We start from the raw sequence: 25,602 nt of genomic DNA, 5'->3' as shown, positions 1-25,602 counted from the left end.
ATTTAGGATCTCTGGTCAGCTTGGACTGAAGTGTCTGTTTGCATGCTGTACATCTCTATGACTATAGGACTAATTCAGTGATAGTTGTTAGTATCAAAAGCAATCTATTTTTAAAGTTTTTCAATTCCTCAATGAAATTGTTGCAGCCACATATTCTACATCATGACCGTCATGGCAGAGGCTCATCATAAATTGGTCTATACATGCTCACAAGAGATTTGTGCCAGCCATAGAGGAATGGCAAAAATCTTGTTTCTGAAGTTAAGGAATGCTAACCCTCTGAAAGCAGATTTTTTTTGTGTGTGTGAAAGGACAGACCTTATGAATCATTCATGTTATTTGTCCGCTCAGAGTGTTCTAGTTTGCTCCTCATTGTTGACAGTTACCCATTGTACATACATGAACTGTAAATATTACATTTTATGAATATTTGAGCATTGAGGTGAGAGATTCTGGTATTGTAAATGAGGTACAGGGTATTCCAGGCAATTGGGGATTTCAAGTATTTAGAAGTCAGGTACACTTGGTTCAGATGCATCCCTGTGCTAAACTACCCTCTGCTATGCTTTGGTATTGTGCTTTGGTTTATCCTGAGAGTATGCATTTTGTGACATTTTCTTCTTGCCACATCAACTACCATGAGACCAAATTGCTAGTTTTACTCACTCAATGACAATTGTGAGCTGTGGATCCACTTGGAAGTGTGATGAGATTTGCCCAAACTTAACTCACCTGGGGCTGTAACAAGCCAAAGAGACTCATTGCCTTGATTCTGCTGGATTTCAACTGAAATCCCAGATATGAACAGCTTGAGTGTAATCCACTGCACCCAATCCTCTTGTGATAATTAGATGTACAAATTGAATGGAGGGCATCTTACTGGAAACATTGGCTTATCATTTCTCATAAAACTTGACTTCAAATCAAGCAGTATTGATAGTCTGCTCAAGGTTGTATGGATTAATTTAATTAACACGTATCGATAATTTAGAAATAATTAAATGTCAGAACTAGTTAAATCAGGCCTTTTTCTGTCTCAGAACCAAACAGAGAATTTGAGAAGTCTTATAACTTGATTGGAGAGGGGGAGTGAGAAAAGTAAAATCAACTTCTGACTGAAAATTCTCTCTCATCATTAGCAACTGAAGTTTTCTTATTTCTGAAAGCAAAAAGAAATGCAATAGATTGTGCATTTTACAACTTTCGAGATGGGTTTTTGTTTTTTTAAAAAATATGTGCGAAACAACTGAAGATCAGCCTTTTCCAGGAATGTTGAAGTCTGTTATGGCATCAAGGGAGGTATTGTCCAAAGTGCATAGAAAGTCTGTCATTAAGCATGACTGTCATAGCAAATTATTTTGAATGTTGGTGAGGAGTTCTAATTCATTGGGTACCCAGTCAGATGAAAGCTCAGGGCAACTAGTTGTATTCCCCCATGCTGCTAAATAGTCTTTCAATGTGGATTTTCACTTTCTCCCCAGCTCGAGACACCTGGCAGCCCCTCTGGGCCTGAGCTGCCTATTGATGCTGTGATGGACGACAGAGAACGAAGGATTTCACATTCACTTTATAGTGGAATCGAGGGATTGGATGAGTCACCCACTAGGAATATTGGTTTTAACAGATTGATGGGTGAGTCAAGTAGCCATCTGATGGACCAATTTTTCTTCGTAGAGTCTGACAGATTGCTATATTTTGTTTCACAGATACAGGACCGTTTAAAGCTTATATGCTTTCCTTTGCCAAATATGCCAATTGCATATTTTTTGTGATATTTGCTTTTGGAGTTTTTGTAAAAACGAAAATAAGGAAAAAAGCTCTCAATGCTCAGTACTTTTATTCAGATTGACACTACACTAATTATGTGACTTAATGATTACTGAGATTACTAGCACTTCCTCTGAGACAGTTAGAAATTCTTAAAGAAGCACTTAATAAAAGTTTACCTTTGTCCGTGACTATCCAAGTTATAGGTCAATGTTTGGAAATCAGTAATTGCTATTTAATTCTTTTGAATAACCAATCCCATTTCCATAAAAATGTCTTTGTAAGTCCATTTACCCATCAGGTTTGGCAATAAATACTGCACATCTTATTATTAGATTGGTTCATCTATCAAACCATTATTCTAGGATGATCTACAAAATATTTACCATTACTTTGAATCTCAATTTCAACTTAATTATGAATAAAGTATATAAAACTTCATTGGAGAATTGTAGGATCCCATCTGATCACACATTTAGTGTGACGACTATTTAAGACTTCTGTCACATTAATTGAGAAACCGATCATCTATGCAATAGTTGGTCTGTCGGTAAATTTCTGGGGATGGTATTTTTATTATTGTAAAATTGCTTTTTGAACCTGATTACTCTGATTTGGGAAAGTGGCAGCCTAGCGGTATAATCGTTAGACTATTAGCCTGAAATTAAGAGTCTAATGATGACTGTGAAACCATTGTTGATTGTTGGAGAAAAAACCCACTTGGTTCACTAATGTCTTTTAGGGAAGGAAACTGCCATCTGGCCTACATGTGACTCCAGACCCAAAGCAAAGTGGTTGACTCTCAACTTTCCTCTGAACAGTTAGTGATGGGCATTAAATGCAGGTCTAGCCAGTGACACCCTCATCTTATGAATGAATAAAAAAAAGCTAGAGACCCAGGTAATATTCTCGGGTCAAGAGTTCGAATCCCGGCAGCAAAAGATGGTGGAATTTTAATTCAATTAAGAAAAAATGAATTAAGAATTTACTGATGATGAGTCCATTGTTGATTGTCGGAAAAACCTATCTAGTTCACTAATGTCCTTTAGGGAAACAAACTGCCATCCTCAGCCTATCTGGCCTACATGTGACTCCAGACTCTCAACAATGTGATTGACACTACTTTCATACTGTGAAGGAGTGAATTTAGAATTCACTTTGGCAAGCTACTTGCTTAACCGATCTATTACATTCAATAAGAGGAGACATCTGCATTCTAATTTTTCAAGGCTGTTTATTTTCAGTCATCCAAAGATGTACACATGAGGTAGATTGGCTATGCTAAATTTTCCATAGTGTCCAGGGATGTGCAGACTAGGTGGATCAACCATGGGAAATGCAGGGTTACAGGGATAGGGTGGCAGGTGGGTCTGGATAGGAAGCACTTCAGAGGATCAGTGACGCTATGGGCCAAATGGCCAGCTTCCACACTGTAGGGATTCTGTGGTTTTATGATCTATGAGTTTTCTATTTGCTCAGATTTGTTTTTCATTTTTTACTTTTAATTTTCATTTCCTTTAAACATGAAGTTAATTAGCTGTGCTGACTTAGCATTGTTCTGAGATTACAAATACATATTCCTGGATTTGTGTGGCTCAGTAATGCAACATAATACAGAAGAACTTTGATTATCTGAACGACATGGGTGGGGAGTATTTTGTTTGGATAATCAAATGTTCTGATAACACAGTTTTGCCAAGCATTGGGGCCTTGCAATCTTGCCGATAATCCGAAATTCGGATAATCGAATGCCAAATAATCAAGGTTCTACTGTATATGAAACATGGAGAAATCATGGTGGTTTTTGGTGGTTTTACTCAAATAGAAACTTCCATTTTTGTAGTGCCTTTTATTACATCAAAATATATCAAACAACTTTACAGTCAATCAAATAATTTTTTAAAGTGTTGCCTTTGTAGAAAACATCACAGACAATCACCATGCAGTAAGCTCCCACAGACAACAATGGATTAAAATGTTCATCGCTTTATTTTACAAAATATTAGTTATGGAAATGCATCTTGGCCTGATTACAGGGGATAAGACCTGTTGCAAGACATCACCTCCAATAATCCAATGATACTACTTTGGAGTGTGAGCCTAGAAACAGTGCTTGGTGAAATGTTCTCGGGAGTGCTGTTCAGGAGAATACTGGAGAAGTCAGATTCAGCACACCATCCCACCCACCTGTCCTGATTGTCCAGTAAATCCAGAGGCAGGATGTTAATTAATTTCACTCAGTTGGCAAAGGCCACTACGTTGCCATTCAAATCAAAGAATCCCTACAGTGTGGAAACAGGCCATTTGGCCCAACAAGTCCACACCGACCCTTTGAAGAGTATCCCACCCAGACCCATTCCCCTACCCTATTACTCTGCATTTACCCCTGACTAATGCACCTAACCTACACATCCCTGAACACTATGGACAATTTAGCATGGCCACTTCACCTAACTGGAGCACCCGGAGGAAACCGATGCAGACATGGGGAGAATGTGCAAACTCCACACAGACAGTTGCCCAAGGCAGGAATTGAACCCGGGTCTCTTGCGTCGTGAGGCAGCAGTGCTAACCACTGAACCAACATGCCACCTAAATACTTGGCCTGCAAATAGTTCTGGTGTTTGGCTAAATTTAAGTTGGGGAAGTTCTATCCCTAACCTCTATTGAGCGGTCATTGATGTATAAAGTCAAAATAGCTTTCATTCAAAATACTGACCAGATTATAACCAAGGCAAGTAATTAACTCTTGTATTTCTCAGTTCTCGTCTTGATTCATCCATGTGTATGTTCCTTCCTTTCATTGCTTTTTGGGTACTTTCTTTCCTTTTGCATTGTATTCATGCCCTTTGGATGTGACTCTGATGAGCAATTATCTAGTTCTGCTGTGCACACTGGAAATTCTGCTATAGATAAGAATCCCAGTGTTTCTGAAATTGTGGGCATTAGCAGTTGGAAGGGATGACTTAGTTGGGAACATTGCCTCTTAATCAAAAGCCTGTGGTTTTTAGACCCATTCCAGGTCTTGTGCGCAACTGCCATTGCCTGCAGTACTGAGGAAGTGCAGCATCATTGGAGGTGCTGTCTTTCAGGTTAAACTTTAGACCAAGCCCCAATTTACCTTCCTCGGCGGGTGTAAAAGGTACTGTGGCACTATTTCAGCAGGGAATTATCCTGACCTGCTCAGTATTTATTTCTGAGTAAACATTATGAAAAAGATGATCATTGTAGCATTGCTATTTGTGGGAATTTGCTGTGTGCCATCTTGCTACTGCATTTGCTGCAGTTCAAAAGGAACTGCACAACAAAGATACTTAATTGGTTGTAAGGGACTTGAAGACATCCAGTGGTTATGAAAGGTACTATATAGATGCACATCTCTTTTATTGGGTAATATGTTTTCAGGCACAGGAGAAGTCTGTATGTATTCATAACTCTTGTTAAGCTTCACCTTTTTTTCATGAACATCTGTCCATCTGTTGCTTTTGCTTTAGTCAAGGATACAAATCAGTCTGCTGAGTATGCTTTTCAGTTCTTCTTTAAGAAATGTACAACATTGGCACAGCTTTTCCATGTTCTGCTTGGTCTTGTATTTCCAGAAGATGCTACTCATGTGAAGGTGGAATAGAATAATGACATTTAGGATTGTTTGCTCTTTTACTCTTCAACTCAAAAATAGTTTCCCCTACAGCTAATTTAACCTTGTTTCCTCTGGTCTAAATTATTTCTTTTTTCATTGCACTGCAAACGGCTCACAATAAATGATTTTTTTTTAAACTGACACTGAGAAAGGAAATGTTGGTGTTGTGCTGCATTGCACAGTTGTTTTCTTTATTAATTTACTAAGACAGTTTCCATTTCCATAGATAAACCTTTGCATAAACTGTGTGAAACTGACAGGTGGATAAATTGTTCTAGCTACAGCAGCAATAAAAAAGAAAGTGACTCTCACTTCATCTGTAATCAGTATATTTACAGGAAAGTTTCACATTGATATTTCATTATCAATGTAGAACCTGTCTCTTTTTGAATTGGTTGTCCAGAGATGTGCAGGCTGTGTGGGTAAACCATGGGAAATATAGATTGGAGGGAGATGTTAGGGGGGCTGGGTATGGGTGGGATGCACTTCAGAGGGTTGAGGTGGATTTAATGGGCCGAATAGCCTGCTTCGCCACTGTAGGAAGTCTGTGATTTTTTTTCTGGTCACCTTTCTTTGCCCCAATCCTTGAATATTTATTCTGGATAGCTTTCATGAATTCGGACTTAGTCAGAAGGGGCTTGCAGTTGGTGCAAATTCTTTCACCCAGTATCCTTCCATATAATAAATAAGGGATTTGTTGGTCTCAGAAACCTTAAGTGGGCTCAAATTGCTGATCCCTGTTGCATGCTATTAGGGTAATCAGTTGGTAATCACCTAGAGTGGTTCATGAAAGCTTGGTCACAGATGAATAGATTTGAAAGAGGAGGAAGTGATGGAGTGATAGAGGGTTTTAGGAAAGGAATTGCACTGGTTGAGGCCTAAACAGGCTAACTGTGTAATTGTCAGTGGGAGTGAAGGAAGCAAAATGTCAGAGTTCAAAGTACACAGTCCAGGGGAGGGAGTTTAAGGACTAGGAAAGCCATATAGTCAATAGCACAGTGACCATTTAGCCCACGTCATCCTTTCCAGCTCTCTGTAGAGCACTATGTCAGTCTCCTTTAGTGTTCAGTTTGTGTGCCCTCTATTACTTGAACTGTCCATTCCTGTTTCTGCAATTTTAATAATTTAGTTTTCACCCTACCTCCAATTATTCCAATTCTCTGTCATCAGGAACGGTCAAAGAGTGGCTGGGTGTTTTCTACTGTAACTATAACTTAAAGGAATGATGTATTACGTAGTAGGATTGGAACAGGTGTAAGCCAGTGAGCCCCTCAAGTCTGTTCCACTATTCGTGACTGATCTGTCACTTATCTCCATATACCTGCCTATGGCCCATATCACTTGTTACCTCACCTTAACAAAACTTTATCCATCTCAGATTTAAAATTAGCAATGCATCTAGCATCAACTGCCATTTGTAAAAGAGAGTTCCAAACCTCTACCACCTTTTGTGTGTGAAGTACTTCCTAACCCCTCTCCTGAATGATCTGGCCCTAATTCTTAGACTGTTCCCCTTTGTTCTAGAATCTGTAACCAATGAATATTGTTTATTGCACTTGCTTCCTGTCAATATCTTGGAGCTTTTGATCAAGTCAGCCCTTAACCGAGTAAATTCTAGGGAAAGTGAGGACTGCAGGTGCTGGAGAGTCAGAGTCGAAAAGTATGGCACTGGAAAAGCACAGCAGGTCAGGCAGTTTCTGAGGAGCAGGAGAGTCGATGTTTTGGGCATAAGCCCTTCATGAGGAATTCCTCATGCAGAATTATATGCAGATGACAGAATGGAGGCAGGGAGTAAGGAGTAAACGATAGTTGGGGACAGAGCCCAAAGGGAGAGAAAAACAGTTGGACAGACAAACGAATCAATAATGATCTGGCTGGGAGGGTGAATAGCTGTCAATGGAGACTGATCGTGGCTAACAGCTCACACTCCAATGCTGAATATTTTGTATTCAGCAAAGCTCTCCGTTTTATCCCTCTGCACCCCACATGATGTCGGACTCTTCTTCCAAAATCTTTGCCTCTCGGCCCATTTCTTTGGACAAGTATCCTCTTCCCCCTCCCACCGACCCCTTCGCCCAACTCCAATACACTCCCTCCACCTGGACCCCTCCGTTTGGCCTTTTACCTGTACTCAATCTGTTCATCGAGAACTGTCAACATGACGTTGGTTGCCTCCATTTGGGCGGCACGGTGGCACAGTGGTTAGCACTGCTGCCTCACAGCACCAGAGACCCGGGTTCAATTCCCGCCTCAGGCGACTGACTGTGTGGAGTTTGCACACTCTCCCCGTGTCTGCGTGGGTTTCCTCTGGTTGCTCCGGTTTCCTCCCACAGTCCAAAGATGTGCAGGTCAGGTGAATTGGCCATGCTAAATTGCCCGTAGTGTTAGGTAAGGGGTAGATGTAGGGGTATGAGTGGGTTGCGCTTCGGCAGGGCGGTGTGGACTTGTTGTGCCGAAGGGCCTGTTTCCATACTGTAAATAATCTAATCTAATCTAATTTCTCTGTCCCCTCACCCAATCCAACCTATCTCCCTCTGAACCTACTTCACTCCATGTGCTTACATCCAACCTTGACTTTGTTATTATGCCTGTCGATAAGGGTGGTGCTGTAGTAGTCTGGCATACCGACCTCTGCATTGCCGAGACTGAGTGCCAGCTTTCAGAAACCACCTCCTAACGTGCCCTGGACCATGAGCCCACCATGGCACATCAAACCATTGTATTAACTACAGTCACTGACCTTATTTCATCTGGTGCTCCCCTTCTCCCCCACAGAAGCTGATAGTCCACCCAGCCCTGCACAGCCTGTCTTTATCTCCTTCAGAAAGTTGATGAACAGAATTACCCAGGCAGACTTATTGTTTCAACCTACCCCTGTCAAACAGAACTCCTCTCTTCTAAACTTGACTCAGTCTTTTCTCCCCTTTTTCTCCCCTTTCTCCCCTTTCTCCCCTGCCCATGCCCATCTGTGATTCCTCTGATGCTTTGCACCAGTTTCAGAATTTCCAGTTTGTAGGCTCCAGCCGCCACCTTTTTACCATGTATGTGCAATCCCTTTACACATCCGTCCCCCAACAGGAGGTCTGGGGACTCTTTGCTTCTTTCTGAAGCAAAGGCCTGAACTGTCCCGACTCGCCACCATCACCCTCTGCTTGTTCCTCGCCCTCAACAACTTCTCTGTTAACTCCTCACATTTTCTTCAGTTGAGTAGAGGCAGAACGATAGATTCATTTGGGGAGCAGAGGGATACAGATTCTTCGGGGTTAGGCAATAGGTTTAGACAGTGGATTTGGATTTGCTCAGGCTTGGAGGGCTGAAGGGCCTGTTGCTGGGCTGTAAATTTTCTCTGTTCAAAATGTCAATCATCTTCCTCAACTGAGGATTCCCCAGCACCTTTGACAACAGGGCCCTCAACTGCATCCGACCCACTTCCCACACTTCCACCCTTACCCCCTCTTTCCTCCCACAACAGTGTTCCGCTTGTCCTTGCTAACCATCCTACCAGCATCCACATCGAGAAGATCATCGGCCACCATTTCCGCTACCTCAAGCGAGGTGTGACCACTAGACTCATAATACCCTCCCCTCCCTTGTCTGCCTTCCGCAGGGACCATTTCCTCCAGGACACCCCGGTGTACTCTTCCTTAACTCCCAACAGTCTCCCCACCCAAAAGAAAAGAGAGAGACAGACACATACACACCACCCGACGGCACCATCCCCTACAACTGCTGAAGGTGTCACACCTGCCTATTAACCAACTCCCTCCTCAGTATCCAAGGGCCAACCATACCATCCAGGTGAAGCAGCGCTTTACCTGCACTTCACACAATCTACGCTACTGCATTCACTGCTCACAGTTTGGTCTCCTCTACATTGGGGGAACGAAGCGAAGACTAGGTAACTGTTTTGCAGAACACCTACATCCTGCCTGCAAAAAAGACCCTGAGCTTCCTGTTGCCTGTTACTTTAACACATCACCCTGTTCCCTGTTCAATATCTCTGTTTCAGGCTTGCTGCAGTGTTCCAGCAAAGCTCAGCATAAGCTGCAGAAACAACACCTAAGTTTCCACTTGGGGACCCTGCAGCCCACCAGACTCAATATAGAGTTCAATAATTTTAGGGCCTGAACTCCCCCATGTCCTCGCCCCCTATCACACACACACACCCACCCACCAGGCTTTGATATCATACAGTCTGTCATCTCACACTGCCTATTGCAGCCCCTAACAGGCTCCATTAACAACTATTCATCCTCCTGGCCAGATTATTATCAACTCTATTATCATCCAACTATTCTTCTCCACCTTCGGGCTCTGTCCCTACCTATCGTTACTTCCCCCCCCCCCCCCCCCCCCCCCCTCCTTTTCTATTTACTGCATATAAGGTGATACTTTCCTAACTACTATCAGTTCTGAGGCAGGGGTCACCAGATCTTAAACGTTGACTTTGATTTCTCTTCACAGATGCTGCCAGACCTGTTGAGATTCAGAACAATTAGAAATACACAAGGATTACTATATATGCATAGACTGAATGGATCAAATGTTGTTTCTGTTTGACATTGGTGCTATATGACTATAACTACTTTAGAAGGTTATAATTTCATTTCCACATTCAACAAAGATTAGCAAACAGCTTTACTTTTATAATCTAAGATGTCAGAAAAGTGATTAAATGACAGATCTCCTAATGTAGTACCAGTTATTAATTGTCATGCTTGTTGCAATTTTTATATATATATATAAAAAATATTAAAACATGCTCTAAGTAGTTATGATTTAGATGACTGGATATTCAAATTATAACAAGACATTTGAAGGAAATTTCTGGGATAAGTTTTTGGAACAGATTAGGAAGTCACCATTTCAGTTGATACTGTTCCCTGTATTTACTGCTGAAGTAGTTGCTGATTATCTCTGGCAGCAGGAAATATTCCAGTCTTGTCTTCAGGCTACAGGGCTGGAAGAAGACAATTTATACAGGCAATGAAGTATTTTAAATATCTACACAGTGGCGAATGTTTCTAGCTTCTCAGCTAACTTGTACAATGTATTATAATGAATAGCTTGTGCAGTAATTCATTAAAAGAAGTGACAGAATTGACACGTAGTGATAGGAAGACAAATTAACACACCTTACACTTTGTAAGAGAGGAACAAAAGAAACCTGTGGAACAAAGTAGTTAGGCAAATGCATCATTATGTAAAATGAAAAGATTTTACGTGCCCCTCTAAAGCAGCAGATAGGTTGTACCATGGTTTATTTTGCTGATTAATATGTTCCACATTACACAGCAAGGGAGAAGGAGTCCTTTTTCAGTTACTTGTGCAACGTTGACAGTAGGCGTCTAGTGATCTGCTGTCTAGCGTACAACATAATGTGAAAGGTGTTTGCAATTGTTTCTTAAGGCATCCAGTCAGCTACAGAGTTAGCTATGTTAGACTGATAGATAGTAAGTGAGAAGAGTGCTGTTTGGAAGTCAGGGCCTTCATTTTTATAATGTTCCCTTGGTGCCCTATTGTGAATATTAAAGGCTCCTAAAGCGGACCCAATTTAGCTAGAACCACTTCTCACTGTGCAGGGTATCAGTGAAGTAAACTGCTTCTATGTGCAGGAGTCCAGTTTACAAAATCACCTGGAGCCAAAGAATTACAGCCCAGCAGGAGACCATTTAACTCATGGTGTCTGCACAAGTGCAAACTTTTCGACTGGAGTATCTACTCTAAGCTGCCTTGTTCCTCAAATAATATTGTTTATTTTGCAAATATTAATGCAATTAATTCTCTGTAACAGAGTTGGCAGAAAATATTCCGATGGCTGGGGTGTCTCGAGCTGCTGGTAGAGGGAGGTGTGCATTTTGTATCAACATTTAAAGCCAGACCTTTAGGAAATGAAATTAGGAAACACTTCCACGCAAAAGGAGGTAGTAGGTCTGAACTGTTTTCTAGAAGCAGCAGATGTTGCTCGATGAATTTTCATATTTTAATTCACTCATGGGATATGATTGCCACTGGCTGAGTCAGCATTTGTAGCCGATTCCTAGTTGTCCTTGAGAAGATGGAGATGAGCTGCCTTCTTGAAGAACTGCAGTCCTTGTGCTGTGAGGAGACTCTCAATGCTGTTAGGGAGGGAGTTCCAGGGTTTTGACACAGCAACAATGAAGGAATGGCGATCTATTTCCAAGTTGGGATAGGAAGTAGCATTGAGGGGAACTTGCTGGTTGTGGTGTTCCCATAGATCTCTTATCTTGCGAGATGGAAGTGGTCATGGGTTTGGAAGGTGCTGTTTCAGGATCTTTAAATTTCTGCAGTTCATCTTCAAGATGGTGCACGTTGTTGCTCCTGATTGGCATTACATGCATTACCTCCACCACAGACAATCAAATGGGCTGTTCATTTCTGGATGGTGTCAAGCTTTTTGAGCCTTGTTGGAGCTGCACCCATCAAGGTAAATGGAGAGTATGCCGATTTGTGCTGTGTAGTTGAGGGACAGACTTTGGGGAGTCAGTAGGTGAGTTATTTGTTGCATTATACCTAGCCTTTAACCTGCTCTTGTTACTACTGTATTTATTTGGCCATTCCAGTTTTATCAACAAGGTGAAAACAATGACTGCAGATGCTGGAAACCAGATTCTGGATTAGTGGTGCTGGAAGAGCACAGCAGTTCAGGCAGCATCCAAGTAGCTTCGAAATCGGATGCTGCCTGAACTGCTGTGCTCTTCCAGCACCACTAATCCACTCCAGTTTTATGTCTGGTTAATAGTAACCATCAGGATGCTGATAGTGGGGGATTCAGTAATAGTAACACCATTGAATAGCAAGGGATGATGGTAAGGTTGTTTCTTAATGGAAATGGTCACAGCCTGACATTTGTATGGCGTGAATGTTACTTTGCAAGTTGTCAGTCTAAGTCTGGATATTGTCCAGATCTTGTTGCATTTGATGGAAGGCTTCAGTATCTGAGGAGTCGCCAATACTGAACATTGTGCAATCATCAGCAAACATCCCCACTTCTCACCTTATGATGGAGGGAAGGTCATTGATGAAGCAGCTGGAAATGGTTGGGCCTTGAACATTACCCTGAGGAAGTCCTACTGAAATGTCTAGGAGCTGAGATGACTGATGTCGAACAGTCACAACCATCATCCCTTGTGCTAGGTATGCTCCAACCATTGGAAAGTTTTTCCCCCAATTTTCATTGATTACAGTTTTACTTCTTGATGCCATACCCAATAAAATGTGGCTTTGATGTCAAGGCCGTCATTCTCACCTCATCTCCAATTCAGCTCTTTTATCTATGTTTGAACATGAGGTCAGGAGTTGAGTGACCCTGATGGAACCCAAACTGGGTGTCACTAAGCAGGTTAATGCTGCTTGATAGCATTGTCGATGACACCGTCCATCACTTCACTGATGATTGAGAGTAGACCAATGGGATCGTAACTGGCTGAGTTGGGTTTGACCACCTTGTTGTGTACTAGGCATACCTGGGAAATTTTTAACATTGTTGGTTAAATGCCAGTGTTCCAGTAGGACTGGAACAGCTTGGCTAGGGGAATGGTAAGTTTGGAATTACAACTCTTCCCTAATGCTGGAATGTTGTTGGGCCCACAGCCTTTGTTTATCCATTGGGTGTGAGGAAGTAGGAGATGGTATCTCTGCAGAACATGATCGTATTGCTATATTCACTGTCCAGTGGAAATCGCTGGATAATGAGGGGACAGTTCTTCATTAAGATTTTCCCCTGGTATTTACCACAGATTAGGAATAGTGTGCTTTTGTGTAATTCAAAACAAGCATCCAGTTGTTTGGGTTTGGAAAAATCTTACGTCATATTAAGATGACTTTACAAAGTGTACTGTTTTTATGGATGCGCATTCATTTGTGGCCTGAGGCATGACTAAGAGTGAAAGGATCATATTGTTTCACAACAGAAAATTAAGGATTGATGGAAAGGGTGAGGGAGTTCATGATCACAATCTCATTTTTCACATTTGTAGATACTTGCATACTCAGTTTATGTGTGTTCTATGACAGTAGTCCAATGACCTATTTAAAAGTGCTGCCCTTCAGATGTGTGTGGGAGATGCTCCATGAAACAGTATATTCCTCCAGCAATCCCACATCAATAAATTTATGAATGTTTTCACAACCACACTGGAATTTTTTGCCAAAAATGTGCAGGCTTTTCCTTTTTTAAATTAGTTTTAGCAAATAGCTCATGTATTATTATTATTATTATTATTATTTTTCCGGTCATCCAGGGAGAAGGTGACTCTCGAAATATAGCTTTCTCTATGGTGTGAGAAATCATTTTCTCAATATTTTATCATCAGCTGATGATCAATGTTAGATTTACATTGTGAATCCCATACACTGCAAATTTTAGTAAGTGATTAGTTTCTATGCTGGAACCGCTTGATGTTGTAAACACAATTATGCTGTAGCAGAAGGAATTGCCTTTGTCTAAGGGAAATATCCTCTGATTTCCTTATGTCCATTCCCTGGAAGTGTGTTCACTTAAAGAGAAGCCACACCGTAATTCAAGTTATTTGGCGAGTCACCTCAAATAGTTTGAATACATGTGGGAAACAACCATTTTCGAAAATTCCTCTCTGTATGGATACTAGTAAAACAGACATTCTAACGAGAGTTAGACTGGACTTGACATGTCAACTCAGTTTCCTCCACAGGTGCTGCCAGATCTGCTGTGTTTCTCCAGCATTCTCTGCATTTGTCCTACTAAAATATGATTAGTGATACCTTTCTGTCTTCTAAGGTGGTGGTTTGTGCCATGGTAGTCAACTCGTGCTTAAGCATCGCCTGGTGTGGTTCAGGAGCCGTAATCTGCCACAGATGTCCCTGCTGTATTTCACAAGTTTGTTTGTGGTGTAAAAAGAAGCCATTCAGCCCATCTTGTCTGTGCCAGCTCATTAAAAAGCATTGTTATCGACTGCCGTTCTCCTGCACATTAATTTTATCCAAATAATTGTCCAACTCCCCCTTGAATGCCTCAATTAAAGCTGCCTCCACCACACTTCTAGGTGGTGCATTCCATACCCTCTCTACTTGCTGAGTAAAAAAGGCTTTGCTCACTTCACCCTTCTTGTTTCTGCCTAAGTACTATAATTTGCTGCAGCGGAAGACAGTGGGATGAGGTGGTGGACAATTTGATGGCCTTTGTTTTCTCTGGGCTGTCCACTCCACCATTGGAACGTTCCATTTCTACTTGCCTCTATGAATGTTTCTCCACGCAGTTGCCTCCAAAGGTCACAGCCCTCACCAACTGTCACCATTAATGTCCACCACTTTCAAATCATGCTTGCAAGTATCCTGGTCGTGGAGTTTTGGGCATGCGGATGACTGCGGCCCATTTACCAGTTTACCACACAAAACGTCTTGGAGTATATTGTCATCACTCAACTGATGAATGTTCCCAAGCCAACAGTCGTTGTGAGCTTAATAATGAGTGGCATTGGCCATTTCAAGGACCTCAATGTTGGTGACTTTGTCATTGTCAGCAGCTGGAGCTGACCATCACGAGAAGTAACTCTGCAAGCAGCATTCTGAATACATCCAGCAATTTCTATGATGCAGATAGCTCTCCAGTGTGCATCAGGATTAGAATGCAACCCTTGATGATTTTTTATTTCAAAGCAGAAATCCTGTTCTCACAACAACATCAGTATTATAGCTAATTATGAAGTTAAGAAAAATGGAGGTGAGTGAGAGGCACAAAATAGAACAAGAATAGAGAATTCAAAGGGTTTTAGGGCTACAGCAGGTTAGAGCTGAGTAGGCTAGATATTGAGGTGATAATTATTTAGGGTCGCCCGGTCATTATGCCATTCAGCTCATCAAGTCCGTAACAGCATTCTAGAGAAATTCAAGCAGTCATAAGAACATAGCAAATTTGAGCAGTAGATTATTTAGTCCATCGAGTCTGCTTTGTCATTCAGTATGATCATGGCTATTCTTCTCAAAAGTCCATTCTCCTGCTATCTCCCATACCCCTTGAGGTCTTTAGTGTTTAGAAATCGACCTATTTCTTTCTTGTAAGTCCCTCCCCCCGCACCAGTCCCATATGTCTGTAAACATATTTCCCTCAGTATCCATACCTTACCAAATTTCCTTTTAAACTCCATGCCTCCAAGGAAAAAAACCCAAATATTCTCACCTAATTCTGTAGCCAACATGCCACATTCCTGGAAATATTCTGCTAAGTCTCCTTTTATACTCTCCCAAAATGTCCTCATCCATCCTAAATTATGATAACTAAACACAATGCTCTCTGTGATCTAAACAGAGCTTTCTAGAAGTTCAGCATTGCTTTACTGTTGTTTACTGAATACCATTTTTATTTATGAAGCAGAAGGTCCCATATAGTTTGCTAACGGCTCACCCCATGTCGTCTTTCATCTTCAAGGGTGAACCCTTTTCCCTCTGCACTGTTTGGAACCTCCTATGAAGAGGGAAAGTCTCTTATTTTCCATTTAATTATATTATCTCTGAATATGGGGAAAAGCCAAGAGATGCAAACTGGTATTCCAGCTGTGGGGGTATTTATGTTATGGGCACAACTTGCATCAAACAAAACCTTGGATAATAATTAAAAAGTGACTGTGCTCTGGAGCAGGGGTAATGAAGCTGTAATTTGTATCTATTTCTAAATTAAGCAATGGAAATGTCTGTAACATGGACTTAAAATAATTTTATTCAGTCATATTTGTTTATTGCTAACTCAGAGCAAGGAGAAGTCTGTGACTGTGGACTTTTCAATTATATCTTGAGACAAATACGCTATTACCTTTGTTACCATTTTAAAGCAGAATTACTCATTATTTTATCCATCATCCATTGTTTCCCCTTCATGCAAATCAAATTGTCACTATGGGATGGGGAAAATTTGAGAAACTTGACTTGACACAAAGCTTGGGATTCGCAGATGCTTAGATTCCCTTGGCACCAAGGTGATGTTGGCATGCAACTGAATGTTGTGGCATTTATTTCCCCCTTGCAGCTACTTAATGTGACTCCATGGAATAACACATCTCCCTTTTAGTGTCAGAAAATAGATTCATGTGAAATGCCAGGAATATGCAGACTGTTCCACTTCAAAATCGCTCCTGGACAGGAGCACATTTCCTCACATTGTGCGGAGGTGATGTGTTTGTAACTCCCAGGGTTCAGATACTGTTTCCTGTCACGTTCCCAAGTATGCACCGAACACCACCGTCCTTAGATGACATTCCAGAAGGGAAGTTATTTCATGAAATAATTGTAGAGTTGTTAAAATTGCTAATAGCTATTTTTATTTCATCTGAGATCATTACTTGGGCATATGTTGGAAAGAAAATTCAAGTAGAAGACTGTTTCACAAGATACTTAAATTGGCTTTCCAGATTTTTACTCCTTTTAAGATACGAAGGATTTCTGTGGCAGAGAGGGCAGAAATCATGACCTGTTCCCATGCTGCTCCAGTTATGTCTGGAAATTAAAGCTGCACTTTCTGGAGAAACATTCATCTCCTGTTTGTTGAGATAGACGTCTTGCAATCAAATTTGTTTTCCTTTAACATATTATTTGAAACTTCATTCTCCCAGGCAAACGAGCAATACTCCACTACACTGTTGACTTGTGTCTTGTAGATGTGGACATGTTTTGGGCAATCAAAGTTAGTTACTTGCTCTTGACTTCCTCCCCTCTGACCTGCTTTTGTAGCCACAGTGTTTATATGGCTAACCCAGTTCAGTTTCTGATCAATGGTAAACCTCACTATGTTGATCAGGGTTGCAGCATTAGTAATGTCATTGAATGTCAAGGGGCAATGGTTAGATTCTGTCCTGCTGGAGGTATTCATTGCAAATATGTGGCAAGAATGCAACTTGCCACTTCTCACCCCAAGCCTGGATGTTGTCCAATTTCTGTTGCATTTGGACATGGATTACTTCAGGACCTGAGGAGTAATGAACGGTGCTAAACATTGTGTAATCTTGAAGAAATACTTGGATGAACATAGCTATGGTGAGGTGACATCAGAACTCATTGAAAGTTCTGGAACTCTTTAGTTTATTCTTCTCTGTGCTGCTGTCAGCTACAATATTTCCATCTGCCAATTAGCAATTTCTCCTCATTGCTAAGGCAATAATGTCACCACTGGCACAACCAGATGTATTGGATGCACATGGTCAGTTACCTAAATATCATTGATATGATGAACTGGTCGCAACCTCCTAGACGCCTCGACCTTTGCTGCAAGGGCATACTTGAGTGAAGGTGATGGGCACTGCCGTTGACAACTGCAAGACAGTTGCTGACGACTGACTTTGTGAGACTGACATTGTGAACAGCATTAGAAGAGATGAGTAGAAACAAAAAGCTCAGCTGGCCAAGTAGAACGTCCAGAGAACAAAGAGCGAGTAAACTGTGTGCGTTCTCAGCCAACCATCTTGCTCTGCAGACACTACCATGCCAGAGTCAGGCTCCTGAGCCACACCAGATGCTGTTTAATGGTATTGACGATCACAGTACAAAACCTCTTCAAGTGTGATGGAAAATTGATACTACAACAGTTAAAAGAGAAGTCAAGTTAGGTTGTGATCTGATGAGAAGTAGCCAATTTACAAGTGCGATGTCTTTGAATCAAATCAAATGTTTTCAGAAGCGTGTAAATCAACCGCCACCTTTTTTTTGATGTATTATGTATTAAGCAGGTAGACTGGGGTTTTATTCAGAATACTACCAGCTTATTACAGGCAATCAATCTTCACACAGCAGGGGAGAACACAGATTCAAACTTGTCCATGGAAGAAGATATTCTCCATGACGTGTTGCATTCCCCTGAGGTGGTATGAATCTTGTGCTTCAAAACTGGGGCAGAATCCGCGAATTGCCCAAAAATGAATCTCCTTTGTAAGCTTGCAGGTAAAGGTAGAAGATGTTTGGTGAGGAAATGAGATTGAAGTCATTTGATGTTTTCAAAGAAGGAGTGCAACCAAAGTAAGACCAGATTTATATTTTGTTACAAAGTTTCATTTTGAGTGAATCTTTATATTTAATCATGCTTATTTGGTGGGAGGAAAGAGAGAAATTGGTTCTCTGGAGACATTAATTGGATAGGTCATTTGTTATTTTGAAGTTGCACAGTAAGACAGATAAAAATAAATGATTTGATCGCCTTCTCCTCTGGTACCATAATTTTCCTGTTGAATTTAATTGCATAATTTGGTGAGAACATTTTTTTAAACACACTTCTTTTTTGCCAAGCAAGAATGATGTTTGCTACTGTCAAATAGAATTCCCTCTCTCATTTTCATGTTGTGGTACTGTTTACTAAAGACTTCAAATAGCACATTCTGATTTAGCAAAACCCACAAGACAGGGTGAGCATAGCTTTGCGGTCTTTTGAAAATGGTTGATTTTGAGTGTTTAACCCGAAATGATTGAAAACAACTCGGTACAGTTCAAGATTTCCTTTTGTTCGTTGTTTTTAAAATTCATGGTGTTTGACTTTCTCTTTTATATATAAGAAAGTAGCAATTTGTTGAGGTGAAGTGCAACCACAGATAATTTGTAAAATTAACCACAATTCTTTTCAATATATTTGTGTAATGAAAGGTGGGAGGATTATGTCAGTTTTAGGGAAGTAATGAAGTTCTGAAGCTTGACAGACTGCCTGAGGCAGTCTTCTTGGGAAGCCTGAGCAGTCCCCTTAGAAAAGTAAGATCTGATTAAAACAAGCCACCATAGTTTTACAAAAGGGATTTTCTGTTGGACAAATTCATTAGGATTATTATGAGAATATATATACGAGGTTAGGTAAAGAGGAACCTAATACAGATCTGATGTACCTCAGTTTCCATTAGGCATTTGATAAAATAAAACACCAAGGCCTCATCGAAGTGGCATAATATGCTATAATGGACAGAGAATTGGTTAAAAGATACAATGGAGGCAAACAAGGTATTTTCAAGTTTTCAGTTTATGACTGGTGAAGTGCCAAAGCATCAGTGCTGATGCTTCAGCTATTTAAGCTCCATGTTAGTGATCTCAGTGGTGTATCTAGATTTGTTGCTTGCCTCCCCTGAGATATAGGAGCAGAATATTAGTCTATTCAACCCATTGAGGATGCTCTGTCATTTGATCATGTCAGATGTTTCTCAATCCCATTCTCCTGCCTTCTCTCCATAACCTTTTATCCCCGAATTAATCAAGAACCTATTAATCTCTGTCTTAAATGCACTCAATGACTCAGTCTCTACAGCCTTCTATGGCAACGCACTCCACAGATTTTACCACCCTTTGACTAAACAGGTTCCTCCCCATCTCAGTTTTAAAGGATAATCTCTTCACTCTGAGGCTGTGCCCTATGGTTCCAGTCTCTCTTACTAGTGGGAACATCATCTCCATGTTCGCTGTATCCAGACCTCTCAGTAGTTTGTAAATTTTAATGACGTGCCCTTATTCCCAATTACTCTGCCTCCGCCACATCTGCTCCCAGGAGGACCAGTTCCATCATAGAATGTCCCAGATGGCCGCCTCCTTCAAAGACTGCAATTTCCCTTCCAGGTGGTCGACGATTCCCTCCAACGCATCTCCACTTCTGGCACCTCCGTCCTTGGACCCCACCCCTCCATTCACAACAAGGACAGAACCCCCCTGGTTCTCAACTTGCCCTCACCAACCTCTGGGTACACCGCATCATCCTCCACCACTTCCGCCATCTACAAATAGACCCCATTACAGATATATTTCCCTCCCCACCCCTGTCTGCGTTTCGGAGAGACCATTCCCTCCATGACTCCCTTGCGAGATTCACGCTCCCCACAAGCCCACACCCCACTTTCGGCACCTTACCCTGCCCATGCAAGAAGCACAAAGCTTGTACCCACACCTACCCCCTCACCTCTGTCCAAGGCCCAAATGATCCTTCTAATCCAACAGAAATTTGCCTGTGCAGCCATACATCATCTACTGTATCCGTTGCATCCGATGTAGTCTCCTCCAGATATGGGAGACAGGATGCCAACTTGTGGATCATTTCAGAGAGCACCTCTGCGACACCCACACCAACTACCCCCAGCGCCCGTGGCTGAACACTTCAACTCCCTCTCCCAGGCCATCAAGGACATGCAGGTCCTGGGCCACCTACGTCGCCAAACACTTGCTATTAGACACCTGGAGGAAGAACTCCTCATATTCCACCTTGGGATCCTCCAACCCGATACGATCAATGTGGATTTCACCAGTTTCCTCATTTCCCTTCCTTCCACCTTATCCCAGTCCCAAGCCTCCAACTCTACATGCCTTATTGATCTATCCATCTGCTCCATCCTTCTATCCATCTGCTCCATCCTCCTCTCCAACCTATCAACTCCCCACACCCACTTTCATCTACCTATCACATTCCCCACTACCTTCTCCCCCAGCCCCATCCCCTCCCATTTATCTCTCAGCTTCTTGGCCCACAAGTCTCATTCCTGATGAAGGGCTTATGCCCGAAACATCAATTCTCCTGTTCCTCAGATGCTGCCTGACCTGCTGTGCATTTACAACACCACACTCTCTACTCTAATATCCAACATCTACAGTCCTCACATTCTCCGAATGAGATGCACCCTGTCCTCTAAACTCCATTGAATTCAGACCCAGAGTCCTCAACCACTTCTCATATATGACAAGCCTGGCACCCCCGCCATCATTTTCATAAATGTCCTCTGAATCCCTTCCAAGGCAAGCACATATTTTCTTAGATTCAGGTACAAAACTGCTCACAAAATTCCAGAAATTGTTTGATCAGAGCCTTATACAGCTTCAACAGTACATCCCTGCTTTTGTATTCTAGCCTTCTTGAAATGAATGTAAACATTGCATGTGCCTTCCTAACTGCCAACTGAACCTGCATGTTAACCTTAAAGCAATCCTGAGCTGGGACTCACTAGGACGTCTCTTAATAGGATTCTTTTGTGGAGAGAACACATAGTCTGCAATAAGATACAGATGAGTTAAGTGAATGGGCAACACGATAGCAGATGGAGTTCAATGGGGAAAGCGGGAGAATGTATAGTTTTTCATTTTGGTTTAAAACGCAGTAGCATAGATTTTTGTTTTGAGAAGTGTGAGGCATGTAAAGGATGTACTTGTATGAATACCATAAGTTGATATTGTGCAAGTTCAGCAAGCAGTTGGGTTGGCAAATGGTATATTATTCTTTATTGAAAGGGAATTGGAGTATAAGAATAAAGAAGTCCAGTTCCAGTGGTACAGAGCTTTGGTGAGAGCACATAGTGAGTACTGTGTACATTTTTGGGCTTCATTATTAAGAAATGATGTATATGCATTGAAGGGAAGATGCTGGCTGAGTGGTAATGCCATAAGACTTGTAATTTAGTGGCCTAAGCTGAAGCAGACATAGAAGTAGGACTAGGCCATTCGGGCCATTGAGCCCATCCCATCGTTCAACGTGATCATGGCCGATCTTCTGTCTGAACATGATGCTTTTGTCCTCTCCCCATACCCCTTGACTCTTGCTCAACTATATCCAATGAATTGGTCCCCACAGCTTTCTGTGATGGAGAATTTCACTGATGCACCATTCTCTGAGTGAGTATTTGTTCTTAACTGCTTGCAGCAGCTGGAAGGCTTGCATTTAATAATTGATGCCCAAGAACACCATGTCTCTTTGTGCATCAACCTTTCCCAATCTATCACTATCTAAATCCTACTCCACCCTCGTGTTGTTTCAACTGAAGTGGACAACTTCACATTTGCCCACATTATACTGCATCTGTAATGTGTTTTCCTGCTCTCTTAACTTGTCCAAATCACCCTGAATTACTCTGGACATCTTTCACACTCTTCAAACTCACGCCCAGTTTCATGTCATCATTCCCTGCTCAAGATTGATGTGTATTGTGAATAGCCATGCCCGTGGGACAATGTTTCACATCTCACCACAACAGCTGGTGGAATTTAAATTGAATGAATAAATCTTCTGTTTAAAACTTGTCGCATGATGGTAGCCATTAAAGACATCAATCGTCATGAAAAACCATCTGGTTCACTAATATCTGGAGGGAAGGACTGCCTTTCTTACTCGGTCTTGCCTACATTCACCTCCAGAATGCCCAATGAAATAGTCTAACTAGTTATTCAGTTCAAGTGAAATTAAGGATGTGCAACAAGTGCTGGTCTCAATAGTGACACCCACCTCCCATGAAAGAGAAAGTAAGTGGTGCAGCAAATTTCAATAACTTGGTCCATAAGAATAAGAGTTCCTTTAAGATGAGAAACTTAGTAAATTGGGCCTATATTATTTTGCAGTTGAGAAGAATGAATATGTGATCTCATTGAAACATAAAACACTGTGAAAGGTAAATGCTGAGAGCTTGTTTCCACTGATCAGGGAATCTAGAACATAGAACATTACAGCGCAGTACAGGCCCTTCGCCCCTGATGTTGCACCACCCTGTGAAACAAATCTGAAGTCCGTCTAACTTACACTTATTCATTTCTCATCCGTAAGCCTATCCAGTGAAGTCCATAGAAGACAGAGGGTGGTAGTAGATGGAAAGTGTTCAGCCTGGAGCATGGTGACCAGTGGTGTTCCAAGGGACCTGTTCTGGGACCTCGGCTTTTTGTGATTTTTATAAGTGACTTGGGTGGGGAAGTGGAAGTGTGTGTTAGTAAGTTTGCAGATGACACAATGGTTGGTGGAGTTGTGGATAGCGTAGAGTGCTGATGTAGGTTGCAACGGGACATTGATAGGATGCAAAACTGGGCTGAAAAGTGGCAGATGGAGTTCAACCTGGAAAAGTGCGAAGTGATTCATTTTGGAAGGTCAAACTTAAATGCAGATTACAGGGTTAAAGGCAGGATATTTGGCAGTGGGGAGGAATAGAGGGATCTTGGGGTCCGTAGATTCCCTCAAAGCTGCCACCCAAGTTGATGGGGTTGTTAAGAATGCGTATGGTGTCTTGGCTTTCATTAGCAGGGAGTTTGAGTTTGCAATGTTGTGTTTGGTTCTGCGCACCTTATTATGGCAAGGATGTGGAAGCTTTAGAGAGGGTGCTGAGGAGATTTACCAGGATGCTGTGTGGACTGGAGGGCTTGTCTTATGAAGAAAGGTTGAGAGTGCTAGGGCATTTCTCATTGGAGCAAAGAAATATGAGAGGTGACTTGATAGAGCTGTACATGATGATGAGAGGCAGAGGTAGAGCAGATAGCCAGAATCCCATTTCCCAGGGCAGAAATGGCTATCACGAGGGGCCATAACTTTGAGGAAAGTATAGGGGAGATAACAGAGGTAGGTTCTTTATTACAGAGTGTGGGTGTGTGGAATGCACTGCCAGCAGTGGTAGTAGAGTCAGATACATTAGGGAGATTTAAGCGACTCTTGGATGGGTACATGGATGATAGTAAAATTAAGGGTATGTAGGTTAGTTTGATCTTAGAGTAGGTCAGCACAACATCAAGGGTTGAATGGCCTGTACTGTGCGTATTGTTCTATGTTCTGTCAGCCAATATTCTATTGAATGGTGGAGCAGGTTTGAGTCAACACATTTGCGTATGGTGGTATGTTTTACTCAGCCATGTGATGCCGTGTTTTGCCATCCCTGCCATTATGGGGCTTAGAAAAGCTCACCTTTTGAGTTGCGAAATTTTAATAACATGTTTTAAAATTATTATATGTTCTAAAAATACTGTGGTCTGCAGGTAACAGAGTTTATTCTCTTCCTTAATTCTTAAGATGTATGAGGCCTGTCTCCTCCTTGTAAAAGAAAAATGCCTCTATAGTATATCCAGTCAGTAATTGCTTTCTGATTAATCCTCTTCCTGTTGCGTGCCCCCCCCCCCCCCACAAACTTTCATGGTGCAAACAACTTTGTTCTGGATGCCTGGTAGTGCTGCTATTGATCTAGTGCTACTAGGAGGGAATATGGCAATAGCTTGGCTTGGGTGCTCAACTTCACTTCTGTGCCCCGCACCCCCTCACAACCTACCCACAAGCTCACCACTTATTAGCTTGCTTGTTCTTCTCTGTCTTATCCGGTGGAATGGTGTCCTGCTGCTTTTGCATAGCTCTCCTAGTAGTGCAGCTAAGATCAAAAAGAGTGGTCCAGACCTTTCCTTTCATTAATACATTCATGTTATCCAGCTGAGCAAGGTAATTATGAATTCATTCAGTGAAAGAAAACATATTTTCTTTATTTATGTGAACAAATGGGATTCAGAGTTAAAACTGGTAATATTTATTCTGATCAGCAACTTGGACATGGGATTTTATAACATCTGAAACCTGCTGCAAGAGAGGATTGAAATGTGAAATGTTTGCATCTTTTGAAGGTATTTGTAATTTTGATTATAATGCAGCATGAAGTGAGTGCTGATCATCACATTACTACTGTGATGTTTTTTGAGTTAAATCATCGTTTCTGTGAACAGGTAACTACCATATGTCTCCGACGGTGAACATGACCCAGGATGACACTGTTATTATTGAAGATGACAGACCACCTGGCAATCTTCCTCGACTACCCAACCAGCCATCCGTGGATTATCATCAAGAAATAAATTCTGTAACTTCTGGTCTGTGGGTGAAAGAACCTGATAAAGATAAAACCGATGGGTAAGTGGTTTTCTAACACCACTTTTTCAAACTGTTGTTACTGATAGCTTGTGAAGATTACGTTAGAAAATAGATTAGCCATGGGAAATGCAGAGATATGTAGATGGGGGGGCAGCAGATCGGGGTGGGATGTTCTTTGAAACATTGGTGTTAACTCAATAGGCCGCATGGCCTGCATTCATGCTGTAGGGGTTCTATTTTAAAAAATCAAAAATTGTGCTATTTAATTAATAACTGTGATAGTTTTGTTTCTTCCTATCCATTCTCTCACCCCCAATGCGTAATCCTCACTTCATTCTTCACTTCTTTTGTCTGTGTATACACCAAACCTGTAATGAGTTCACGAGCTAATTTGGTCCAGTGCACACCAAACTGCATGTCGCTGAGCTGTTTATTGTTGAGTTGAGTGCTGCTTGATATCAGTGTCAACAACTGCTTTTATCACTTTGAGATTGATTGGACAGCAGTTGGCTGGGTTGGATTTGTTCTGCCTGATGTGGATGGGTGATAGACAGAAACATTGTGGGGACTATTGTGGTACTGTGGTAGTGTCCCTACTTCTGGGCAT

At 41.7% G+C, this 25,602-nt stretch overlaps 1 protein-coding gene across 6 annotated transcripts in view; it reads left to right on the top strand.

Moving 5' to 3' along the window:
• The window catches only part of pard3aa (par-3 family cell polarity regulator alpha, a), an 871,753-nt gene that overhangs the window by 610,925 nt on the left and 235,226 nt on the right, over positions 1-25,602 (top strand). For all 6 annotated transcript variants that reach the window (XM_072576113.1, XM_072576118.1, XM_072576117.1 and 3 more), the window contains exons 15-16: positions 1,482-1,632; positions 24,851-25,034. In XM_072576113.1, the coding sequence (XP_072432214.1) occupies positions 1,482-1,632; positions 24,851-25,034 (335 nt within the window). The remainder of the gene's footprint in view (positions 1-1,481; positions 1,633-24,850; positions 25,035-25,602) is intronic.

This window comes from Chiloscyllium punctatum, chromosome 8, assembly GCF_047496795.1.
Source record: "Chiloscyllium punctatum isolate Juve2018m chromosome 8, sChiPun1.3, whole genome shotgun sequence".
In the NCBI taxonomy this organism is placed as follows: Eukaryota; Metazoa; Chordata; class Chondrichthyes; order Orectolobiformes; family Hemiscylliidae; genus Chiloscyllium; species Chiloscyllium punctatum.
The sequence above is the reverse complement of the archived record's forward strand: the minus strand, read 5'-3'. Positions and strand labels throughout refer to the sequence as shown.